The sequence below is a fragment of the Pagrus pagrus genome (genome assembly GCF_965226575.1).
Source record: "Pagrus pagrus genome assembly, chromosome: 8".
NCBI lineage: Eukaryota > Metazoa > Chordata > Actinopteri > Spariformes > Sparidae > Pagrus > Pagrus pagrus.
The window spans coordinates 16,726,858-16,753,826 of record NC_140192.1 but is presented as its reverse complement, the minus strand read 5'-3'; the positions used below and the strand labels follow the sequence as shown (position 1 = coordinate 16,753,826).

The window sequence follows — 26,969 nt, the reverse complement described above, 5'->3', positions numbered from 1 at the left end:
AAAAATACTAGCATGTTTTCATTATAGCAACATCTACATCAGAAACACTGTAATTCATCATAGTCTTAAAAAAACCTGCTCTCACTTCTCAACGCAATGCAGATTGTTTATTTGTACCATTTGCCAAGGTTGCAAGACATTTTCCTTTAAAATTTAGATCACGGCAACAATAACAATAGCTGAATGTTAAAAATCTTTACAGCAATATTTTCTTCCCCCAAGACAGCGTTGTGTCTCTGTTTCTCTGAGTCGTCAGGACAAGCTGTAAAGTGTTGTCATGAGGACTATTTCTTCAGTAAAAGGTAGCTCTGATGAAATCTGTCAACAGCAGAAGCAGTGGGATTACGGGAACACTGTTTCAGTAAAGAACATGCTGCTGTTGAAAATACAAAAAAACATATTCAGTGTTTTGAGACGCAAATAAAATGTCCTTAGAGTCTGCTCCACTGCAGTGGCAACAGAAGTCTCAGTGATGGATACAACTAAATAGAAAAAACAAATACAACCCAAATTATTTACACATTTGAATTTAAGATTTGTCATTTTTCCATTTCTACAATGGAAACTATGTGACACTTAAACTTAAACTATATTGTGCAAAGTCATTGAGATAGTTTCCGATATGATGATTCATGTCACTGGAAGAAGAGAGAACAAACGAGAAGTAAAAACCGTGATATGTAGCACCGCTGAGCCAGCTGTTTCCTGCTGCATTAAAATACTGCCAGTCTCAGCACAGGAGTCTGTTTTTGACAGGATGTTGAAAACATCCTCTTCCTGTCCTCCAAACTGGGAAATTACTACCAGGCTGCAATGTATGCTGGTAAAATTTAGCTTTCGGGCGTCTACTTCACTAGCCATGAGGAGGCCTTGAGGATTAGACACATCAGGTTTTTGTCCGTGCCCTCCTGAAAGATTACAGGGTTAAATGTGCACTTTCACAAGACTAATCAGCTTAATTTGGAGATCTATTTGTGTGCCTGCAGTGTGTTACTGTCAACGGTACATAAACCCTGATGACAAGCGAGGAAAAAAATATTTTACTCATGCTGGATTTGGTGTAAATTCTTTGCAGTCATTAGATATTTTTTTTAGGGTGATAATTAAAATCCCTGATTAGTGGAATCGGGGGAAAATGCTGACGGGTTAATCCAGCCGACGCTTTCATAAGGCGTGAGAATAACCTCGTCTGAAGGAGTGGAATTTGAAAATGCAATTATGCTTCAGAAAATGAGCCTCTCATCCTGTGTGTGTGTGTGTGTGTGTGTGTGTCTTACTGTGCACCTTGCACTTAGTGCCCCCCGGTTTGAAGCAATTACTGTATGCAGGGCTTCAAATGCATATTGATTTTTTTTAAATTACAGACCTTCCTTTTGCGCAATGTTCTCACTAAAACTGAAAGTTTGCTTGTGCTGACATTTTCTGAACTCCTCCTATACACTACACTCCATCAAGATAAAGTTTACATTTGTCCAAAAAACTGATCATATTTGAGTAAGCGAATTCTCCAAAATCAAAGAGAGTTATAGTTTTCCAGACAGATATATATTTAAAATTGATTAAAATGATCCAACCTGACTAACTGAGTGTGTGAGACAGGGACGGTTTGTCATTACCCGCAGTATGTCCGTCTTCAGCTGTAGTTCACTGGACGGAGCAGAGTGCATGAGGCCCAGCAGTGTTCCCATGTCGTCGTCTCCGCTGGGCGACAGGACGAGCTGCTGGATGATGAGCAGGGCGTGTTCTCGACACTGGCGGTACTTCACGATGTTGTGCACGCAGCGAGCGCCGCCAAACTCCCTGAACAGAGCTGGGAGACAGATAGACGGAAAGGACAGAGGAGGCGGACAGGGGCAGAAATGTAGTCTTATTGGGTCATTTTAAAGTTTTTAACTGAACCCAGGCCAGGATATAATGAGTATACCGTTACCAAAAAAGTGATGTCCAACAATAATGTGTTAGCCTTTAAGGGAAAACAGTAAAGTAATGTTGACTGGTCTATTCAGTATAAGACAAAACATTCATCTTTTCGCCACAAAGCTAAATACAAATCACTGTGTTGCACTCTCTCCTGCTTATAGCTGTGTATTTAGTTTGGGCTGAAACCAGCTGTTACATTCATTATTGATTAAAAGGTGCACTATGCAATGTTTTACATGCCTATAAATATAGATAGAGCTCTTGATACAAGAAATAGAAGTTTGCAAGAGCTAACATGCTAGCATGAGTTTTACATGTGCTTTAAAGCCATACGTTTACATCTGTGTGTGCAAAAATTAGAACAAAACAGGCTTGTAATTTGAGTTATGGTCTAAAAAAAGTTGCACAGTGCTCCCTTAATCCGTCAATTATGTTTACAGTGAATAGATTGTTTAGTCTGAAAAATGTAAGAAAAAAGTAAAAATTTCCCATCGCAATTTCCCAGAGCCCATGTGGACATCTAAAACCCAAAGATATTCGATTTACAGTAATATAAAAACAAAGAAAAGCAGCAAATCCTCACATCAGAAGCTGGAACCAGAGAATGATTGCCATTTTATGTCCTTTTATATGCTTCATTTTAGCCCTTTATTCTAATTTAGTTATATTTATTAGCGATTGTGTCGCTTGAAACATAATTTGGAACAGAATTCAAATCAGGAGGAGGAGGAAGAGAAGTTTATCATGCTGCAGTAATGGTTTAGGATGTTTCTGTGGAGAAACATTGCGGGAATCCTAGTGGATTACAGCTGCCGTCTCCACTAAGCAGTAAACTCTGTAGAGCCATCTCTCCAACATCAGACAGTCACATATGTTTTGTGGCCTAATCCTTTTACCCACAGGTGAAATCTTTAGGCTCTGTTGAGTTCAGTCCAAGTGTGAGATTGCAAAGTAGTTGTGATTCATTTAAGATTTATTTTGATGACTGAATAATGGCTTTTTACTACTTTTGTTTATTTATTTTTCCATCATAAATTCACTACTAATTGATTAGGCAAATTCAACTGAAAATGTCTTTAATGCCATTTTGCAAAGTGAGAGTGATGTTCAGGTTTTGGTGAAACTTGGTAATATAAAAATCTGACCTTGGCTTGTGCTGTTTTGGCACCCGTTGTGCGACAGACTGTGCAGTGAGTGGATGCTTATTTTAGACCTTCACAAAGGAGTGGGAGGTTTTTATTTGTACTCAAACTGAAAGCCTGAGCTTTGTCATTAAGTTTCATCATGTGGATGCTGTAAAGTCAATTGAAACGGATAAACTGGCTTTAAAAAACTGGTTGCTCGTGATGTTGGTCATCTATGTTTATCTGATATTTCCGTCTGTTTACTGATAGCGCACTGTGGCTCTGACCTGAACTTTTAGTATTATTCTTCTAATTTCTGTGACACACTGAATTTCCTCCTACAGTTGCACTCATTTCAAGTCTCTCGAGATAAGACCGCCAGCTGAGCTGAGAGCCTCAAGCGTAAAATGTAAATGTAATCAATGTGTCAGAGTGGAGGGCTACAAACATCACACTCATCATCCTGTTTTAATGACGACAGCAACCAGTCATCATCAAGGCCAAAGATGGCTATGAGCTGTGAATGTGCAACCTGTTGGTGATGTTGGTGACTCATCAATACATTTTTCTACAGCTCACCGACGACACACACACACACACTCGCACACACAGAGGGTCAATAAGAGACAGCAGTCATGTGGGAGTAGAGGGATGTTTAAAGAATTGTAATAAGATACTTCATTGATCCATTGAGGAAAATTGTCTTTCCCCTCCACCTAAACAGACAGGTCAGAGGTCAGCATCTCTGGAGATGGTAGAGAATAAGTGCTTTGCTTACTTCTGTAAGGTGGATACATGCAGAAACAAATGAGCATTTGCACTTGTTTTGGCCAAAATCACCACATTGAATGAGGTAAAGGAACACCGTTTAAGGTGAGGTCAGTTTCTTTTCAAGCTTTTTTTAGGGCCCAAGCAGCAAGCAGTGTGAAGGCCCGCTTAATGCAAGGAATGATTACTCTTTCATTCTACGCCTAAAGTAAATTGCTTTTTTGAAGGCCTAAACATGCTCAAAAACTTGGCACTTGGCACAAAATTCAAACGATTAGGTTTTTTATGGGTGTCGGCCATGGTGCGCCACCTAAAACGCAGTTCACAGCACTACTTTGTAGTCAGGGCCCGTTCATCACTGCTTGCAGTTTTAATTATATTTTCTCATTGTTGCTGTTGATTGAAATCAAAGAGTTGAAAGCAAAAAGGGTACCTGGAATTTAACTATTAATGGACAGGAAGTCCAGTTGATTAACTGATCAAAAAAAATCCTCTTCATATCTTTAATAGGCATCTTAAGACCGTTGAGACACATTTTGAGAAACTACCAATCCTCAGTAAGTGTGTGTGCATGTGTTTACCTGCATTAGTGTTGTTGGAGCCCTGCAGGAGCACAGTCAGTGTCTCCATCACCAGCCAGGCCAACTGCTTTTGCTCCTCTGCCACAGTGTTGTTTTTACAGTCAGCTAAAGATGGAGGGAAAACAAAGGTTAGCATCAGATGACATCATGACTGCAGTAAATACACACAGTGAGCAGTAACACTAATGATATAATGAAGGGCACGCAGTAAAAAAATGAGGATGAGGAATACTTCTACCAAAGGGCAGTAACACAATAGAAAGAAAACAGAATTTAATTTTCTGACGGTCTGTATTTGTAGAAATGTACATTTTTAGCTCTAATGGCTTTATAATCTGCTCTTGATTCAGCTCAGTGCATTTCAGGTCAAGCCTGTAGTTGGTTAGATCCATTTAGCTTGTAGCTAAATGGGTTAAACAGCCTGTGGGGTTTTTCAAGGCTTAGACATTATTCTGTATGGTGCCACTGAATTGTATCTTTAGTCGTGGACTGTTGATTTGACTTTCTGGTATGCATTACAGCACTACTACAAAACTATTTCAATAATACTGACCTGAAACCATTAGGCTCTTTAAAAAGCACCTTCGCACAAGCTAAAAAAAATATTTTATTGACCTTCTCACTTTTCTGCAGTGATGCAGTAGTGTACTCCACAGTGTGCTGGTGTGTCAACTTTGCATAACTGTCATGGTGACACACAAAGTGCTCCCGTTAACCGATTTCTGAATCTTGAACCGAGCAGTCATTAGAATCATATCTGTTTCTTAGTGTTTGGTCAGTTATGATTAGGGCTGATACAAATCAATAGTAATTACCTGCTTCTCATGGCAGATACAGATATGATGACTGACTTTTTTGTATCTTAACTCAACTTGTGGAACCTTGTAGAACATGTGTCGCAAATTACAAGCTTGTTGTCTTCCTGTGAAAATGTAAAAAACGTCCACCCCAGTAATGAAATATTTGGCCAGCTAGCCTACACTGCTTAGCTCTACCCTGTAGCAGCAGTTTGACGTCACGGGCACAAAGGCCTGCACTTCTTCTTTCTTCTTCCTTTTATTGGCAAATCACAAACCAACTTTAAAGGTGCAAACCACAACCTACTATATCGGAGTGTGTAGGTGCTGCACTTGCTAACTCAAGCAATTTAGCTACGTATTATCAGCTCTTTAGTGGCTGGAATTTCACCAATACCACTAAAAAGCTGATAATGCAAATTTCAGCTGGTCCAAATTTAGCATGGTCCCTAATCATGATATGTTCGAGTCACAGTTTGGATCACTGGATTCTGTTCGGTCTGCCACTGCTATGTTAATGACTGAAGGTCCAGTCCCGACTTTACATGTAGCGCACTTCAAGAAAATTCGTTACAAATAAAATCAAGGAGGTATGATTAATTCTGCAGCCCTGTCCACTCTGCACATTTTCACCAATCACAGAAATAAGAAAAAATATCAAAGACGCTCCTCACCTTGGTCATTATTGTGTGGTTGCTGCTGCGTGGTTGGGTCTTTAAGCAAGGCAGCGTACTTGTGCAGCAGGTTGACCAGCACCTCCAGCAGGCCGACCTCCCGCAGCACGTCGCTGAACACCGGGTCATGCCTGGCCAGCTTTAACAGCGTCCGGACAGACGTGATGCTGCAGGCGTGCGACGTGCTCGACTTGAGCAGCACGCTGACGCTGAAGAGCTCCTTGCACGGCACGTAGTTGAGGCTGAAGACAACAAACTCCAGCAGCTCAAAGTACTTCGCCTGGGCCTCAGGGAGCTTGGCCACGCGTTCTGCAAACTGCGACAGGGTGTGCTGAGACTCCAGGATGAAGTAGTTGGCAGGCTCTGCTGCGTAGATGTTTCCGATGGCATCTAGAAGCATGCAGGCCAGGCGGCTTGTTTTAGCCCTCAGGAAGGCGTTTTGTAGCACAGAAAAAGCCTGAATATTACGCACTGTGTGGCCTGGAGAGAGAAGAGATGGAAAGGGAAAAAGGTAAGAGACAAAACAAATAAAACTGACTGAACAGAAATTAAATTAAATTAATTTAAAATGATCCTGGTTTGGGCACTTATGGTAGCTTAAGTCCACAGAGTGTAAAGATGGAAGCTGACAAGACATTTACATTTCTCACACTCAGACCTACATATGATTCTGCTGGTCTCAATCCAGCAATACAAGACAGGAACTCTTGGCCTTGAAACCTCCCTGGTTACACTGACAGCGGATATCTGAGAGCACTCCTGATGTTACATGAGATGAGACCAAAATGCCCTGAAGGTGCATTAAACCCAAAGAACAGTAACTGCAGGGAGAGTCACACTGAGAAAAATAATCTCATGGCACGGAGGGGTGTTACGTATCTTTTCACAGCTTTTCACAGCATCTAGTCTAGTATTTGGTGAAAGGAAACCCCAAACCCTGTTAAGATGCTTTAACCTACAAAACACACAATAAGGTGCCCTAATTTGCTTTAAAAGGGGTGCATCAGTAAGCCAGAAGTCCGTGCAGCATAGCAGTCAAACAATCAGGAGTTTTGGGATGAATTATCGATGAAATGTCTTTTTTACACATCTTAATTAGATACACAAACAAATCTTTACTGACTAACCAATGAACAAATGCTAAGCTTGGGATCCACTTTTTAGTAAATGACTCGTGTTTTCAGTCCTTTAATAGGTTTATATGGTCTTTTTGTTCGGAAGGATTACATTCCTGTTTGCTGTCACAGAAGAGAAATGATAATAAAATTACACAGAGGAACCCTTATTTATTTTGCATGAAATTGTTCATTAAAATGTTTCTGAATGACAAAGAAACTAAAATGACATCTGCTTTTGTCACTTCGCACTGCAATGCTCCTTCAACATAATCCCTTGTCTTCATCATGCATTTACGTTGTTTAAAGATAAATGTTTGCACTTTGTTTTGTCAACTCAACATGTAAGTAATAAAGCACCGTGGTAAAAAATCTCTATTTGATGGCAAAATTTACTAGACAGTTCTTTATTTAGGTCTTGTGTGTTTTGGGGGTAAAAAACACAAACATACTGAGTCAATCAAAAAATTAGGTGGTGGTGTGTCCTTAACTTAGGATGGAAGGATAGAGAGAAAGGATGAAGCGCAAGAGCATAAAGGATGGATGTTATCCATGAACTACATTACACACATAATCTGACCTCCATTTTGGGGTTGAGTAGCTAACATAAAACCACAAACTATGATTCACACACACACAAACACGTACAAGAAAAGTCACACTGACGTGTGCTCACGCACACACCAAAGCACACATAGCCGTTAAGTGAATGTGGCGGGCTAATTAGGCATGTAAGCGGACCCTCACACCATGATGGCTTCTGGTAATGACTCTGCACACAGCTGGAGCTGTCATTTGGTGGGCAAACACGAGTGTGTATATGTGTGAGTGTCCCTGTGTGCTCGTGTGTGTGTGGTATAATAGGTAGTGGAGCTTGGCTCTGTTATTGCCAGAGTGTATGAGGTTAGAAAGTGGGAGGTGACGACACTGTACTTGTTCAAAAGGAAATATTTTAGCGTACATGTTTTAAGTCTACTCCAAACAGTAGTATTGTCACAAAACAACTTTACATTCCAATAAAAAACAACAATATTCTATACCACAGGGAAATTGACACAACATTAAGGGCATAACATTTTAGATTTTTATTTAAAGATAAATATAACAAGGGTTGTGTACTGTGTTAAGTACAACAGCATCTAAGTTAATTTACCTTTGGAGTAGGTAGGGCTATGTGATCTCTACAGCAGTGAGTGTGTCAACTCACTGTCAGAGATGAAAACATAAAAACGCACCAGGAACCAGGTATCAATACTTTGAAAAATGAGTATTAAAACCATTTTCAAATGTTCACAATCGATATGTTTGGATATTTCGATATTTTTAGAAGTAGCAGTAGTCATCACCAACAAAGCCAGAATGCACATGACCAGGTCGAAGAAAAACGAACAGAAAAACGTCATATTTGTAATTTACATTGAGTTAACATAAAGTAGTATGAAAGACAGACAAATAAATAGATAACAGACTAAATCAAGGAACTAGTGGAAGTCAGGGAGGACTTAACCCTCCTGTGATTTTAATGCAACACAGTGTGAAACTACGGAAAATAATTACATTTATTTGTAGTGTATTTATGTCGTGTCATGCTGTTATGTACATTATCTTGATTGGATTTCTTCATATTTATAGCTGGTAATTATTTCATTTATTCAGTTTTATTTTTCTTAATTTATGTTCTTTCTACATACATATATATATTATATGTAATAAATTATATATTTGAGCTCTTTGTTTTTCGGTGTCTTAATTGTTTTATGTATATTCTGTATCTCTTTGTGAGTATCTTAGTATATAACATTCAGGGTTGTGTTTTTGGTTTAATTTTACAGTATATCATATATATATTTAATATAGTATAATACGGTATTTTTGTCAGGGTCTATTTTCAGTTGCTGATTTGGATAATGAGCTCCAGAGTCACATAACGTGGGAAGTAACGTTGTCAGTAGTAGCTAAATATTCTCTATACCCATTTTAGATTTTGTTTTATGGTAAAAAAAAAACATTATTTTGTCACATGTGTAAACAAGATCACAGGCACTCCCATTTGTATTTCACTGCTTGATTGCATTGTGCCGTTATGAAAGGAAGCATGAGTGCATTATAATTATTTTGGATGTAAGGTGGATCTGACAGCGCATATAAAGATCATCCTGTTTCTTTAACAACAAACTGGATGAAGAAGAGGGGGATGCAAGACAGAAGGTCAATGGGGACAGGTTCTTGGGCAGCAGAAGTAAAAATGTGGCCCAAGACAATTCTCTGAACCACTAAAGCGTCTCTGGACTCCAAAGAGCCCATTTGTATGCAGGAGGCTTCAGGCATTCGTCGCCAGCAGTGTGACAGGCGGCAGTGTTGCCATGGTGTCTGTCAACAGGTTAAGCTGACTGAGATCAGCCAAGCATCAAAGTCATTTCAGGGATTAAGATCTGACTGGGAGATACGGCGGCAGGGGTATACAAGAAGACTTTTCCACAACGAATTCCTCCATTGTTTCAGGGTTTTGGGTAAACTGAGTTTGGGGGCGTGTGGGGATTTAAGAGATGAGCTTGTGATCAGAAAATCACTGGGATGTATCTTGGATGGGGGAGGGAGAGAACATCTTAACTCCTTGACATTTACCGTCAAAGTTTCATTCATTAGATGATGACAATGGGAGAGATGCGAATTTAGCATTTAATGATATGATTTGCTATTCTACAGCATATTTTTGTTTTTGTCATTCAATTTAATGAAAAAAAAAACAGTTGGTCTCAATACTCTCTCAGCCAGTGAGAAACATGCGGTCTTCAGTTAGAGACTATTTTTACAGAGGCATACAGAGGACCAATAGAGAGCTTCATCACATTGTGCAACGACATTCACTTGAAGCTCGATATCAGCATAACCAATGATCTTGATGGATTACTGCTGTGTGTCTATTAGCGTGTAAGTATAAATTCCTTGTATGTGTTCCCACGCTTGGACGGACAGACAGATGGATGGACGCCATCGCATCGTAATGCGCGAGGTCACTACCAACTTCTGTTTCGGGAAGCACGCATGAATCAAGATACATGTCATCAACCAAGTTTTGGCATCTCAGTGTTAAGAAAATGAAATTGTAAGATGTAAAGATGTAAAAGTGGATGGATGATAGTACAGCTGACTGAGTGACATTTTGCATGCAGTATGCAAGGAAGGCAAATCAGAAACGGGGAAGTGAGAACACTTCTCGGAAGGTTTGCCATATTTTGATTTAATTAAGGGCATTCCACTCAGATCAGAGAGATGAGGAAGCGACAGTGACAGACAAGAAGACGTAATGTTTCATTTTATTAAGGAGGGGAAATTTTTGCTGAAGTAAAACACACTGATCAAGGACAGATACCTTTGAGTCATGTAGTCATTGAATTTCCAGTACCAGCTAATTATTACTGTAAGCAAGCAAGCCCCAGGACTGCCCAATCTAAGTACATGACTGGTGCATCAATAAAAGTGCAGCTAGTTATGGAATTATGAAAGCAGAAAAATGAATTTTAATTATCAACTAGCTGCAGTTGCTACCATTAACATACCTTTCCCAGAGGGCTGTGGGAGAACAAAGCCAGGCAGCAGGAAGGGGGCTCCAGTTGTCAGGCCGGCGGGTTTCAGCTCCGTCACTCCATATGTAGTTAGACAGGTGACCAGGTTGACCAGGTCCTTCAGTGCATCTTTCGATTCGTCCTCCTTGGCCTGCTCCAGTCTGCATCCAGACAGAGCTTGTTTGAATATTCATTGGACACACTCAAGGAACAAGCAAGATGTTAGCTGAGGGACTGAAGTTCAAAGTTGTACCTGAGCATGAGATCGCAGAGGAAGGCGTAACCCTGGCACATTCGGAAATCGTCCAGCAGGGTCTGAGACACGTCACTGGAGTCCTTGAGGAAGCAGGAGAGGCCGGCGAACATCTCCACAATCTCTAGTGGGGACAGATCATCGGACTGCTGCATGTTCTGAACACATGTGCCCAGGCATTCCTTCTCTGTGGATGGAAAGAAGTTTAAGACAGAAGGGTTTAACAGCGAGGACGAGCAAGGGATTCCTGATGTGTGACAGAATGTATGGAAATGAGATTTTCCGTACATTCCATACGAGATGTGCTGCTCTTCTTATCGATCTCTTTGACTAGAGAGAACATTATCCTTTGCCCAACAGTTCAAAGCTGTTTGCAGCAACATCAACTTCATTGACTAGCACATACTTCATTGAGATGAAAATCTTAGTTATTTATACTGCTATCTACTTCCCACTGTGGTAATTTCTGGAGATCAGGGCTGCAGGGAAATGACAAGAAACCAAAGCGCAGCCACTGCACTTCCCAGTTTCCAGTGGACACAGGACTGTACAATGGCTCGTATGTCTGGTTTCAGTGTGTCTTGTTCCCTATTCGTGTGTAGAACTACAGCACAACATTGCAAAAAGATGTGTACATGCTCTGAGTTTTGCCAACTGTGTTATGCTAATGCTACAAACTCATGACTCATGGATAGTAAAAGTAAAAATGGAAGCAACATGTTTTGTTTTGTAATATAAATCACCCTATTGTAAGGCTCACAAAAAACTGTTTCAGTTCAATATGCCGAATACAAACTTGTAAATTCTTTTGAATTATTTGTGTGCTTTAAAAATATCAGTAAGCAAACTCTTTGGTTTGCTTTGCTAGTATTCTCACAATGCCTTTTTTTGTTACTAAGGTGCATGACAGATGTTAGTCTTGCATGCGCCTCCTTGTCAGCTCTGTGGATTCAAGTTTTATAGCTCCAGTATGTGGATTTCACTGCATTTTCCTATTTTTCATGTGGCACAAACGCACATCATAAAAACTCCAGATGTGGTTTGGATGATTGGATCTTCAATGTATCGTGGGTAGTGTCATTACAAATACACAATTAAGTCTTATCCGACCACAACTAGACTGTGTTTGATGAAGTACACACGTGCTGTGCATTTGTGCATACCATGTATGTATTTGACCACGTTGACACTGAGGCCGTGTCGGGAGATGGTTGTGAGCACCTCCCCGGCGCTCCTCCTCCAGGGCAGGTTGTGAGGGGGGCACCAGGAGGTGATGGCACTGAACAGCAGCTGGAGGTCGTCCTTTTGGGCAAGCTCCTCCGCTGGAGACACAAAGGTGCAGAGCTTCACCAGGATCTGCAGGAGAGGAAAGGACAGGAAATTGACTCTGGGCAAACGCGTCAGCCTGAAAGTGAGCTTATGAAACTTGTCAAGCCCAAGTCTGTCATCATGGAGATAAAAGAGTGTTTGATATAAATGCCTTTTATAACTGCTATGATTAATATGTGAAATGTATTTAGGATACTGGCAGAGTAAATGAAATGACACCATGTTTACAGTAAAGGAATCACCAATCTTTTGATTATTAGTGCACATGTGGATTTAAATATTCACCTAAAACAATAACCATCTTAAAAGGTTTTCATGACTGATTAAACTGAATAAACAAACTGATCTTAAAGGACAACACAGTTTCATACAGTTTTACTTTGTTTATATTTGGTGGACCCTGCCACCTTTCTAGCTTCAAGCAGTGTTCAGGGGACCTTTTTTCCTCTAAGAACAACTTGTTTATTCAGTTCTGGAAAAAATAAATATTTCTGAGTGTATTATTTCCTCATTAATACTGTGAATATTAAAATTAATTTACCTGGACGAAGACCTTCTGGAGCAGCACCCTGCGGTCAGCCAGGGGAAGCTCCTGCTGGCTGTGGCCCTGGCTTGGTGTCTTCTCCTGGGTGGCTGGTGGTGGTGGCGGAGGTGGCTGCGGGGTGGGGCCTACAGGGGCCTCGGCCATGTGAGGCAGGTCGAAGAACAGGTAGAGGCATTTGACCAGTGTGGACGGTACAGACATAGTTGTCATGCAGTCCACCGTTTTCTGATGGTGAGGGAAGAGGGAAAGAAAGGGGAAGGAGTGCAAAAGACATTGTGAATTATAAATAAGACATATGCTTCCAAAAAGAGCCCAGAACGACCAAAAAAGAACTTGGTGGGCCTCAGTCGTGGTTTACAAGCCACCTTTTCAATAGAAGGTTTGCAGTAACGTGCTGTATCATCACGTGTCAGCGTCATCTTGACTCCACTGAACATCAGAATATTTTCTATCATTGCCCAGCCTGAACTGCAGAACAACATCTACTGAATACATAAAGATGAAAATGTTGTTTTTAAGTTTGGTAAATGGGCATTTTTGTCGTGTTATGACTCATGGTTGTGTTTCTGTGATGAAAAAAGCGGCAGCAGTAGCTTTGAGGGTTTTGTGTATGTGCATGTGTATGTGTATGTGTATGTGTATGTGGGAGTGTGTGTATGTCATCATGGCAAGGAAAATGACTGAAGAAAGAGATGGGGTTTGTGCTCACTGAGGCGCATGATTCAGATAATCAAACGCTGCCTCCTACACACCCGCACACACAGACAAGAAGCTCACACTGAAAAATTATCTTGCTCCTTCTTTCACTTACACACATGAGCTCTCATAAGACATACCCACACACACACGCACGCACACGCACACACGCACGCACACACACAAACACACACAGTGGCTGGTTGAAATGACCCTCCCATTTACTCCAGCTCTGTCTGCACAACAGAGAGATGGTGGATGGATTGCAGAGCCCAGCAGGCACACACACACATACACAGCAGGCACAACAAATGCACTCGCGCTCTCTCTCTCTCTCTCTCTCTCTCTCTCTCTCTCTCTCACACACACACACACACACACACACACACACGCACACGCACACACTCAGATTCAGTCCCTCCGCTGATCGATGGAAAGGAGTGGGGGAGGGAGACACTGACAGTGGAAGCAGGTCTATAGTTAATAGTGAGTCAGTATAACTGAAGAGTCGAGGGGCATCTGTGGTACAACAAGCAAGGGGAGTGTGTGTGTGTGTGTGTGTGTGTGTGTGTGTGTGTGTGTGAGAGAGAGAGAGAGAGTGTGTGTGCTTACAGAGTGTGACATATTGGCCCTGCTGCAGCTTTAAGGTCAAGGTTACTGGGAACAGTCAATCAGAGAGAAAACCAGAGAGAAGACATTTTATTAGATGTGTGTGTGTGTGTGTGTGTGTGTGTGTGTGTGTGTGTGTGGAAGAGAGTGAGAGAGAGACACAGAGGAGGAATGAGAGAGAGAGGAAAGCACACCGGGAATGCAGAGCGTGAAGGGCATCCTGTAAAAGAAGACGACGGACAGGAGGTAGAGAGATGGAGCTACAAACAAAAATATTGCTGTTTTATCATCTAAGGGACGAGAGTGGGAGGTGAGAGAAAAAGAAAGAGAGAGAGGGTGACTGCATGGGGGGGGGGAGTGACGTCAGGTTTATGGGAGGCCGGCTGCCAAGAGAGTCCTTTGTTTTACTGTCTGAGACGCAGGAGGAAGGGGATACAAATCCATTAAACCCAGTCACTCACTGTCTCACACACACAAACAGGACAGTGAGCCTTCCTGCTTGATGGTAGGTCATTCTTTTTCCTGTCAAGTTTGTGTGCACTGATATCAAACGGTTCAACGGCAGTATAATGAAAGTGTTGCCTGACTATCAGAGTGAAACAGGTGCAGGTTGGAGGTTTCAAGTGACAGACAAATGCTGGTATATGTTGGCTGAGGTAGGGAAGTTTATTATTGTTATTTAAATGAGACCGCTGGTTTGACACATCGTGTCAACCCAAAAAGATGCACATTTCTAACAGAATACTTACATATAATTCTGTTGTTTATAATAGATAGATAAAACATATCTGCAGGTTGGGTTGAGTATATTATCAAAGCTCTTAAAAATTGCCATCTCTTTTCAGAAAAGATCTTTTGCACAAAAGATGTGATCCATCTACCGTTTCCAGCAGCTGCCACCGTATTCAATTTGGAGTACAGAAGACAGGCAGCATGAGCCTCTATGGCTATGATGAGACTGCAGGCAAATCAACTTTGTTTCTCAAATCAGATCTGAAAGATGGAGTGTCTGTTCTGTTATTTGTAAGTGATCAGATCGGATCGGTGGTAACATCTGAGCATTTGAAATGTTTGTTTTCATATTAATTCTAATGACTAAGTTGTGTTGAGACTTGTGAAGGTTGCCTCATTTTATATTTAACATCAAGTTTCAGGCTTAAAGATGGGCATTTCAAACCAATAACACATTTAAATGGCAAAGACTGAATGACTGCAATTGTAAAGGACAGCTGCAACTTGTCAAACTTACTCTAGATTCATATGTTCATAGGGGAAAAAACACTTCCCTCGTTCAACAAGAAAATAATATAACAATGTGGCATCTCTCCTTCTGTAAACAACGACACAGTCAATCTGGCTTCACTTAAAACTGACACGATTCTTAAACCGAATGAAATGTACAAGAAAGCACTTTGAAAAGGCTACCAGGGCAGTAAAGCTGAAAAAGCCCCTCAGAGAAAGAACAACTTAATTTCGGTGAAGTGTGAGTGGTATAAATCCTCATGTGTTTGCTGTGGGCAGCAGCGAGGCCACTTCAGACAAGTGTAAATTAAAGTAAGAAAGTCAACTTCAAAAACAACTCTTGGTTTTTATCCCCTGACAGAAAAGGAGTGGCTTTGTGCGTCTGTACAAGCTGGTTAGGGTTAGCAGCAGAACACTGTCTTAATCACTATGCAGCAGAGACAAACCAACATCAACACAAACTGTATGTCACCATTCTCTCAAGCCTCTAAATGTATTTTTCCATAAACTCTTAATGAATTAAATGCGTACATAGCAGTGCTTGAGCAAACCTGCAGTAAAATACTTGTGAATAATGTGATTAGTGTGTGTGTCTTTCTCTGTAACTCAAAGGAAAAGCAGAGTGCAAAAGGGGAGAGAAAGCATCTGACTCAACAACAACAACAAGGGTGAATTTCTGATGTGCAGCGGAGCAGGAAAAGCAGCCGACCAGCTGACAGCGATGCTAGCCTCAAGACCTCCAGAGGAATGCGGGCCGAAAAGTTCAAAAGATGTCTGCTGGCCGCAATGCAAGAGCAAGACCTCACTGTCTAACCTCTAAACCAGGAGCCTGAGAAGCTGCCATGTTCAGATTCAGAGATCGGTTCAGCGGTGATGCATCACAAATCCAATTTTGAAAATATGACAATGATGCTATTCATTTGATATGAAAACAAATATCAAGTCGAAAAAATCAGGAGAAGCATCACTTCTACCATTCAGTGCAGCAAAGCAGATTTAACACATGAATGTATTTGGAGAGAATAGGGTGTGACGGGTACGGTGAGGATTTTTACTTGTACTCAAGAGCCTGTTTCTCAGTTCTTACAGAGGCTGATGCTATTTTCTGCTGGGAGATCAAAGAGGGGAGATGCAAATGGGTCAAAGAAGAGACAGAACGCCGGGAAACACAAGTTGTTTCCTCCGATTTCATCGTGCATCTGAGCTCAAATGAGGGCCAACCTTACAAACACAAACCTAATAACGTACTTACTGTCTAAACATGGAGCCCAAAAAGAGCGTGGTGATGCAAGCAAGTATATTGTTACTCTACCAACCTGTCCAGAGGAGGCCAACAGGTTGATGGTTGTCAGAAGCATCCAGCCACGACTCGCCTCCTCGCTCTGGTTCACCTCCAGGAACTGGACTATAGCGCGACTGGCTGCCTCTGGAGAAGCAAACACACACACACGTACACACACGGTTAACTAGATGGAAAGTGACAGCTCATTGTGGCAGGCAGATGGGCTGCTGGAACAATGATCAGTTATGCAACACATAAATCATCTTGGTGGATGTGACATGAGTCTTGTCTACAGCCCACTGATGTAGAGAAAAAAGAAACATAATTTGCATTCGTAAAATATTTAGAAGTTATTAACATGTGGTGTAATGCAATGTGTTATTTTCCAGATTAAATCCTGCCTGAAGAGTTTATTCTCCTGCTTTATATACAGTGAAGGAGGAGAAGGAACGTACTTGTTTGCAGGTGAATTAAAACATAGTATATAACACTCTTGTCCACTTGTCTCTTCAAGCTGGTGGACACTGGAACTACGACATAAACCGTTTGCATATTGGCTCAGAAACACGCATGCTTCACAAAGGACATTTGTCAGTGGACATTAGCCTTTTTCCACTTTTAACGTGAACTATCTCTCGCTGCGATCACATCAAAGGACCCTGCTGCTTAGAGCCATAGCTTGATAATGAGACTGAACTGTCATTTTGTTTAAACCCTATTATTAAATCCCACAATGGCTTCATGAAGGAGGGGGAGTATTTTTTGTCCTAATCCTGCCCCATATACAATGAACACCGATAATTAAGGCAATAAATAAAATCAATTCAAGATCGTGCCTGTTGACCCAGCAAGTATGTTATCATTCTAATCAGTCATGACTGGCTACCATTCTCATGCTAGCTGGTCAGGTTAGCTAACTTCTTAGGGCAACTAATGGCAACCAATGTTTCTGATCCCAGCTGAAGTTAGCTTTTCTCTTACACTTCAATTCTTCCTCATAAGGAACAGACATTTAAAGGTGATATTGATAACATTCAGCCACTAAGTGTAGCATCCCTATCTCCCTTTCCATTGCATTCACGTTTGAATCATACTGTAAAACTCAGCCATTCTTACATTATTTTACACAACCTGCAACTACCAAAACTCACTGATGAAATTAAGATACCACGTGATCACAACATTATACCAAACCTTGGTAGAAGATGAAACCAATTGGCAGAATTCTTACACAGACAAACATTTTAAAATGATTGATTCTCATTCATAATAATGTTTTTAAGGAAAAGCGATGCATTCATTCTGCACCCCAAACTCAGAATCTTAATATTTACAATATTAATGCAGTAATAATACAAACTCAGAAATATTTTTCTTTTCCATGACTGAATAAACAAGCTGTTCTCAGAGTAGAATAAGGTCCCTAGACCACTGTTTAAAGCTGGAAAGGTGGCAGGGTCCACCAAATATAAACAAAGTAAAACAGTATGAAATTGTGTTGTCCTTCAAGGTCAGTTTGTTTATTCAGTCATGAAAACAAAGAGAGTTTGTTTGTGAATGAAGATTTCTTCCCCAGAACTACACAGTACACCTTTAAGATTCACTAATATTTGTTGTGATAACATTAAGTTTATAGTTGGTTTGTGACAGGAAGAGAAAGTACCTCACATGTTAGGGCAACCAGCAGTTAGCTAGCAAATGTAAGCAAATGAGCGTAGCCACAACCTTAAGTCTTGTTCTAGCTCACTGTTGCCATTTTTTTTTCTGTTAAGAGAAAATCAAAATCAGTTGTTTTGATTATGACAGAGCACTGCACAGTCATCTGAGAGAACTGAGTCAACTACTGACTCAATCTAGAGGCCTGGTGATCAGCTGCAGGAGTGTGTGTTGCAAAATCAGAGCCGTTCTCTCTTGAAAACAACACATCACATGTTCAGACAGAGACAAGATAGAGATGATAAAGAAGAAAAAAATCAGAGAAGGGAATCTGGAGACTTACGATAATGTGAGTGTTTGTGAGTGCGTGCAAGTGTGTGTATGCAAGTGTGTGCACCGTCTGTCAGTCTGTGTGACGTCTGTCCTGTGGGGAAGCCGCAGTCAAAGCTGCCACTACTGTCAAAGCTTTGGGGAGATACTGCCAGCTCACCTGTAGTGACGACTAACCTTTCATGTAAGATTCAATACAACTGCATTGCTCCTTTGAACAAAAATATCCACTGAGTTACAATCAGTTGACAGTTACTATTTGGGATAAGGATAGGCTTTAGAGAAAAACAAAAAATGAATACCAATCTCAGCATTATGAATTTAACTATAAAGTCAACCGAAATGAAGATAATTAAAGGAGCAAAGGGAAAAAAAGTCCCTTCCAACTGTTACCTTAGCAGAGCACAAACACACCCACAAGGGGAACAAAGAGGTCATCTCTGTGACAAGAAGCAAACAGGTTATGGGAAATAACCGCAACTGATGCCAAAGAAATGATAACTGGTGTTTGCACTCACTTCTTATTAAATCTTTACTGTAATAATAATAATCCATGTGTTAGAGAGCTTACCTGTGGATTTATTAGAGGCTCGTCGTCTGATCTCAGTCACCATGAGCCGTGAGACCTGGGTGGTGAACTGCAGCAGGTCGGAGAACTTCTCCGTCATGCTGCTGGGTGGAGCATTCCCAAACACCTAAAACAGACAGATGAGCTTTGGTTAAATAAGAAAAAAAAAAAGATACGGAAGGAATTTCAAGAAAACGTATTTTCATTATCAATCAGACTGCTGGGTCAGTGGGAGCTTCAGATTCCCCACAGTCCAAATCCAAAAGACCCTTCATTGACTATCATAATAACAAATTAAAGCAGCAAATCTTTACATTTTAGAAGCAGGAGCAATCAAATATCTGACCATGTTGCTTGACAAATGACTGAAACAATTAATCAATTTCAAAATAGTTGGAGAAAAATGTTCTTTTCATATCTTGAATGTCAACCTAAATCAAAACGAAGAAAGGGTTATTGCAATTATAACAAGGGTTAAATCGGCAATAGAAAGAGAAAAATTGGTTGCTGATTGTTTCTTTAATGGAGGAAAAAGGGAAAATCAAATAAATTAAACATTAATAGCTATTAAAGCCTGCACTTCCTCACAATTACAGCAGTAATCGCATCAAGCAGGGACACACAGGAGTCATCAAGGTGGAGCTACACTGGCTTATATCTCTGGGTTCTTCCTGGCATGTCCTGATATTACAACCACAGAGCACACTGCATACTGAGCCTTTGGGGGAGCAGGGCAAAGATAAACTACACTTTATTTTATCATCATGTATTTATTTTCCCAGCACATCTGAGATGAAAGAAGGCCCGGAGCCTGGCATCCTGCTGCACCAGGAGTACTCTACTTATGAATTCTGACATGAATTACGCCACCAGTGAGTGAATCATAGCCAGCACTGGATAATTAGCTGACAAGTCAAGAGACCCTTGGTAAGCTACTCCAGTCTGATGACAACACTCAACAGGGCTGCTTGCTGCAGCAGCCACAAAACAAAGAGGCAAACTACTCTGTCAGTGTGATATAAAGAAAGACTGTAAACAGAGAAATTATTTCTCCTGCATTATCAGTTTGGTTAGACACACACAGCAGACACACAGTCATTTTAATACATTAATCCAGACCTTTTCCTGTGCTTGGACAATCTGCATTTAGTCATTCATCCAATTTACACGTGTTCCTGATTGTCATTGGGGCTGGAAATGATTAGTTAGTGATGATGACAATACATCAACAGAAACTTTTTGATAACTGATTAGTTATCCAAGTTATTTGTAAAACCCAAATGAAAAATATTCACAGATTTGTTTCTCAGTGTAAACTGGAGAGAACCAGCAAGTCCTTAGATCTGTCATCTATTAGATACCTTAAGTTTTGGGGTAGTTGGTCAATATGAAAATAATCACTACTTATTACTTCAGATGTGATTTATCATTTTGCAAGTCAACTGCAAATGAATTACTTTCAGGTTGAGTTTTATAAGTGGTCAGCGAGGTCCAATAACTTCTAAACTTTGAGATCTTAATATTCGCTATTATTTGTTAATTTGTACTGCTTATCCTGCTTTTTATTTTTCTATTTGTTTTTTTGGTTTCGGTTACATTGTATTTATCTTGAAATTGCCAGATATTGCATGCTAAATTATTATTGCTCGTCTATGTCTATGTATTTGGTCAAATATTGACAATGAAGAGTAGGTGCCTAAGGGGTGCATAATTTCAACACTCGTCTGATGCAGTTTATGGCTCAAGTATGAAGACATGGTAAATTTAAAGCCAAAGGTCAAAGACAAAGGTCTTCGATATAAACATTTTCAATTAAACTAGCGTGTGGTTGTTCACTGCCCTTCCATGACCTCAATCTCCTACGCATCTGTCTACGAGGTGCGTATCAGACAATATTAATTTTGTCAAATATTTCTGGAGAAATATCATCCTGTTTATGATCAAAGGAGCTCAGGATTGAAACTAGAAACCTGAAAAACACGTATGTCATTGTGCTCTATTTAGCTGAAACCATAAAGCCACACAAGTCAGCAGTCAGAGTTATTTCCATCACATTTAGCTGCAGAATCGGAGATGTGACTAGACAAAGGTGTCTCACTGGAATTGATGGAGCACCAACTTGTCTGTAACACCATGAGTCCTTCTGTGTGCCTGACAACAATTAATCTTCTTTTACAACAACACAGACACAAAACAACAGGTTTGAATGTCAGCTTCATACATCACAGAACCCAAATGAATGATTTTCAGTAAACTGGCAACTAAGAGTCCTTATGAGAATTGATATCTCTCCTGTTCTGTTCTGTTCTGTTCTCTTCTGTTAAGTATTGTAACTGAGACTGCCAACGTTCATCTGCCTGTGTTTGGACCACCTCCAGCCCTAATGTGACTTACCCTGTTAAATACGGGAAGCATCATGTAGAGCTTCTCCTCCTGCTCCTTCTGGGTCATGTGGCGAGGAGGGTGGCACAGTTCGGAGAAAAGGCGTCGCAGGTGCATCAGGCCCAGTGCATTGTCCTGGGGACTGCACTCCTCCTGCCTCGGCCGACCCATGATCCTCTTCACCATGTTCATCTTTAGTGGCTTTGTGACAGCAAAGGTGGCCCTGCAGACAAGAGAGGTTTAAGACATGCATTAAAGCAGCTCAACACTTAAAACGTCCTGTTGGGCTAAGTGTCGTACCTTGATACTTTTTAGGTACCAACTACACTGTGTCTGGAGCATTGAGTGTTTAAACAGTCAAATAGCTAAAGTTGGCACTGCACATTTGGTTAGAGTCCTTGTCTTTTTTTTTTTCTTTTCCTTTAATCAGACTATATATTGTTTAGGTCTGATTATTGAACATCCACTTGTCTTTAGACATTATTCAGCATTTGAATTTTTGTTTCTTTTAACAAATAAACATTAGCCGGTCACAAGGTCAAGTTACTTCTAATATGCTAGCTCTTATGCTACCACCACTGTCTCACGCAAAAGCTGCAAAGGCCTGCTTCAACCCAGAGGTGGCTCATCATGACTTGGGCTTAGTATCAAAACTCTTGGGAGTCCCACCCAAGACATACCAATTACAGTGAGCATCAAAAACTGTAACTGCAAGTGTTGAAAGGCTGATGCACTCATACATTTGGCATATTTTTCAGAGAGACATTTTCTTTTGCTATGGCAACAGCAGCACATGACTATGCAGCGGTTGGTAGCTCCTCCAAATTATGCTACATTTTTGTTTTTTTAGCCGTCATTTACTTTGATGCTTGTTGCTCACACACAGTCAAAATGGATGAACAGTGTTTATCTGATCTCAAACTTTTGATGTAAAGATGCTGACCATATTATCATCACCATCAGCATTTTGCTGCTGTCCCAAGGTAAATAAAAAGAAATGCACTATGTGTTTATGTATACTTGTATATAGATAAGTGTATAAATGTTCTGTAATTTATGTAGAGAACTTCCATTTCGTTATGCAACCCTGTGTTGTATAATGACGATAAAATTACTTTGTACCTTGTACAAAAGGGTTTTATAGAAAAAAAGGTTATCTTTCACAAATGAATACATTGAAAAAAATATCATACTGGGATCAATAGTAGTGAAATGCAACTATCAGTATGGCATAATACAAAATTTCAATACCGAGTCATAGTATATGAAACAATACTTGTGACAATTGACACTGGTTGTTTTTACAAAAAGCTTGCTGCCTCATTGTCCGGCTAATGAAGCCAAAGACATGTGTCGCTGGTTCAGGTTACTGTGTTTCTTTAGGCAATTTACTTTAAACAGCACTCATTTTATACCTTGCTTCTTTGTAGCGTGGTTGTTATATATTTAGCCATTATTTTCTCATGTCCAATTCTCTCCAGACTATCTTTAAGATGGTTGCTAGGAGACTTCACAGAACTGCAAAGCCTACATACAACACAGATAAACATCCACTAATAACAGAACCAACAGCCTGGAACATTTGCAACAAAGATGCTCATCAATCTCAAATACAAGTTTCTTTTTCAGCCACTGCACTGACGCACTGTACCTTGCTCAAGGGCACACTGACTGTGGTGGCTGAAGTAGAGAAAAGCATCTCATTTATTTTCCCCACATGATAGAGTGTGACGCCTCCAGGGACGCATGACATTATATGTTTTGCTAAATGAGATATGTAAAACCTTTCTCAGCTCTTCTTAGCAATTCTCCATCACACAATCACTATTGAGATACTAGTACATTTTGTTATACTGTAATAATGACAGCTCATTGGCTCTGACCCTTGGACTCATACTGTTAAAAGGTAAAGACTGAGCAGCTGCAATGTTCTAGTTTTGAAAAATTGCTTGTGAACATCAGATTGCCTTGTCAGTTAATTACTGCATTGTACAAGACACCTTCACAAACAATGGGATTTACATCTGAAGATCAGGTACTGTAATAGTTCTGGCCAAGGTTATGAGCTTGCAGACCTTTGCTGAGGTGAACTGCACCTCAAGAGCACCCACAGTTAACTACCAGTCCTGGAGAAAGCACCATGGACAGTTATGTGACCTGACGGTCTACTGTTTAGTCCTTCCTTTCACAGGGAAGGAAGTGCACTCCTCACAGTGGATTACTTTCACTTTAGACAAAAATAGGGCCCACCCTTTACGCTTAAAAATGAACACAATGAAAGATTCAACAATTTTAACCATCACTATGTTTTTTTTTTTTACAGAAACTGACCTAATCTAATCACTCAGATGAACAAAAATCCTGATGCCCTTCTGACAAATACAACTCAAAAAGGTAACTGTGTTAAACAAAATGCTTTTACGGCAACAGGACAGAAATTAAAATAACGGAAAAATCCTGTTCACAGCCAGCCTAGGACAACTGTCACATCTCTCTTTCAGTCAATTTCTACTATTTTACAAAGTGTGACAGTGCACTTAAATTAACATCTTATGATAAAATAATGCAATAAACCAGACAGGACTTCAAATACCCAATGTTTCGAAAAGGGGTTTAAACAGGTTGTGAGTGTTAATTCACTTCTAATTAAGAGGCCTTTGAATTTTTCACGTGCTAAATGTAAATGTTGGTATCCCTGTGCAAAGAGACAAGTTGCTATCCTTTGCTGTACTTTGTATCAGACACAGATCACTGGAGAAGTGTTTTGCAATGAAGGGTGCCCTCATTGACATCATTTTTCAAAAAGGCACCACTTTGCTTCATATTTATACTGTGCCACACATTTCTGACACCTGCCAATAAGTGGGTCAGTGTGATGATCTATTTGCTCAATGGCACCTCAGAAGTAGCCACGGAGGACTGGGAAAGTATTTTTTTCATACCCTCTCCTCAGCCGCTTATGTGAAGTCAACACAAATCTGGATTCAAACCAGCCACCCTCGGGGTAAGAGTCCCTCTGAGCAGGCTAATTCACTCCTGGCAAGCTTCTCCATCTGTTGGCTGTCCATACATTTGATTCTTCTGTTGCGATATCACAAGTGCTGGCACTATGTAGATATCTGGGTATTTTAAAGTAGTTTGTAGACTTGAATCTGAGCCAAAAACAGATGGTTGATATAACCATAACCATTGAATAATTTCACAGGGGACGCTCCTCCTTGCCGATGGCTGTCTGCATTTTCAAAACAGCAACCCAACAGTGTTCTGATTTGTCGTCTATGTTATACAAATTCTAATTGAAATGTCTTTTTGGTTGAAATAAGCATTTCTAATTTGCACCATATTCTCCAAGTCATCCCCAAACAGTCATTTAATACTAGAGGTGTGGAAATGTCTCGATTCTAAGATGCATTGCGATGTAGAAGTGCAAAATTTTGCATGCAGCCTACACAAAAATATATTCTACTAATGTTGATTGTTGAATTTCGAATAAAATATAATACATATAATACAATAAAATAAAATTGCAACATTGTGGGCGAACATTAGGCTAATGTTACTTTTATATGTTGGGAGATATGGCAGAGGGTGTCAGCGATAAGCAGCAAGTATCACAACAATTACAAACTACATCATCTGTTTTCAACTTTGCAATCCAGCTCTGAGAGAGGTGTGTGCCGCAGAGTCATGTTTGTGATGTTAGCCACATTCAGGAAGTGGCCTTTCATATAGCTGCTATGTGTAAATACCATTTGTGTAGATTACAGCACACTTAATCTGCTGCAGGAAGATATATGGTTTGTTTTTGTATGTACTAAGTTGGGTCAGACAGATACTGTAGCTGAAAAGGTTCAGCTTTTTATATTGTAGACTGCTGTAATCTGATTATTGAAAGGACTTTCTAATTGATGAAAAGGTTGTCATGTGCAGTAATATAGAAAATTGAAGATGCAATACACTAATTTATTTGTGACAAAGAGGTATTGAAATTTAACAGCCGAATGGAATGAAACTGTCATTCACAAGAGGTAGAACATACTGATTTTGGTCACCTGTGATCTTTTCTCTAGTCTCACCTTCACAGCTTACCTTTGGATTCATTAAATATGATATCTACTTCACAAGATCATGCTACAAACAGAAGAAAAAAACTCACTAATCAATGATTTTATGACCTTTCACCTACAACCACCAACTGATGACACTTTGGCAACCATCTCCTAACTATTTTATCACATATGCAGTACGATATTGGCAGTGACTGTAACGGCTAAGTGGGAAGATTATTAGGTGTTCCCAGAGGGTCTGCCTTTTATTGAGTGCTTTCTTGTTCAACGTCTGCTTCCCCATGACTGGCATATCAACAACCCACATCTACTTTTGACCCGTACCGCTCATTTCTTTAAGGACTGTCATAAAAGACAGCGAGAACGTGAAAAGAAACATAATGGCAGGGACAGACAGTTACAAAGACACGTCCAAGCGTTATTCTGATTTACTGGAACATGGCATCTGTGGAACTAACAAAATTACTGAAGACTGAAGGCTTTAGTAACTCATCCTGCCCACACAGCACGGCTGCCCTCGGCATGAACTCACACTCAAACAGCAACTCCATTCAACATCCACCATTTGGTACACTTTTATCTAAAGTGCCTGACACAGTCCATAAGTGTAGGCATATGTTTTCAGAATGCATTGTCTCAAGGGATTTGAGCATCTTCACCTGGTTATGGCTTTGCTTTGTGACTGCCGCAATCATGCTTTGAGTTATGCAACTAGTTCTGTCGCATCAGTGCTTTGGGCTCCTTTCCTCATTTTGAAGGGAAATTTCATAAGAAAATAATTACAGACAGGTGTGATGTTTGGTTAATCTCCGACCCATTTTAGACACATGATGGTGATCAAATGAGGCAAGACCTGAAAGGCTCAGGGTTTGACATTTACAATACAGCCTGTGTTGGCAGCGATACTTTCCACAATTCAGCTTCTACGAACCACCAGCTCTGCTTGTCTGAGATAAGGCATTAGAACAAGCCCTACAGAATATATCCTTCCAAAACAACTAAATTATCCCACCGCCTGCTGCAGACGCTGATAAAGTTTAGTAACGTGTGACAGGGGATTTTGTTTTAGGTGAAAGGCCTGAAGATGCAGCAATTGTAAATTGTAGCAATCCCATTTAACTGCACGCGCTCTATTCGAGATTACACGTGAAGGTGAACTTAAATGATTACTGAGAGGGTAATTCTACCTATAATATAAAATAAAACTAGAATAGCTCTCAGTAGAGTGCATACCTACATCAAGGCTGAACAGTCCCCTGTAATTTACTCAAGCCTAAGCCAACGAAAAGTTTAAAAAAAACTTGCCCTACCTCACAATGTTAGAGAAAGTGAGAAAAACTTCCTCGATCCTAATATCCGAAACTGCAACAAAAGTTAAGGGGGGTCTATTCTAGACCAAGACCCATACTCAAAACAGGTTCTGTAAAAAATCTGGTCAGTAGTTTTTGTGTCATTCTGCTGACAAA

The 26,969-nt window shown here is 40.3% G+C and overlaps 1 protein-coding gene across 6 annotated transcripts in view; it reads right to left on the bottom strand.

The window, feature by feature from the left end:
* The window catches only part of wdfy3 (WD repeat and FYVE domain containing 3), a 100,146-nt gene that overhangs the window by 58,711 nt on the left and 14,466 nt on the right, over positions 1 to 26,969 (bottom strand). For all 6 annotated transcript variants that reach the window (XM_084359792.1, XM_084359788.1, XM_084359790.1 and 3 more), the window contains exons 2-11: positions 21,449 to 21,659; positions 19,058 to 19,181; positions 16,535 to 16,644; positions 12,669 to 12,896; positions 11,962 to 12,154; positions 10,799 to 10,985; positions 10,540 to 10,706; positions 5,865 to 6,344; positions 4,394 to 4,498; positions 1,617 to 1,810 (exon numbers count right to left, since the gene is read on the bottom strand). In XM_084359792.1, the coding sequence (XP_084215918.1) occupies positions 1,617 to 1,810; positions 4,394 to 4,498; positions 5,865 to 6,344; positions 10,540 to 10,706; positions 10,799 to 10,985; positions 11,962 to 12,154; positions 12,669 to 12,896; positions 16,535 to 16,644; positions 19,058 to 19,181; positions 21,449 to 21,628 (1,968 nt within the window). In that variant the 5' untranslated portion in view covers positions 21,629 to 21,659. The remainder of the gene's footprint in view (positions 1 to 1,616; positions 1,811 to 4,393; positions 4,499 to 5,864; positions 6,345 to 10,539; positions 10,707 to 10,798; positions 10,986 to 11,961; positions 12,155 to 12,668; positions 12,897 to 16,534; positions 16,645 to 19,057; positions 19,182 to 21,448; positions 21,660 to 26,969) is intronic.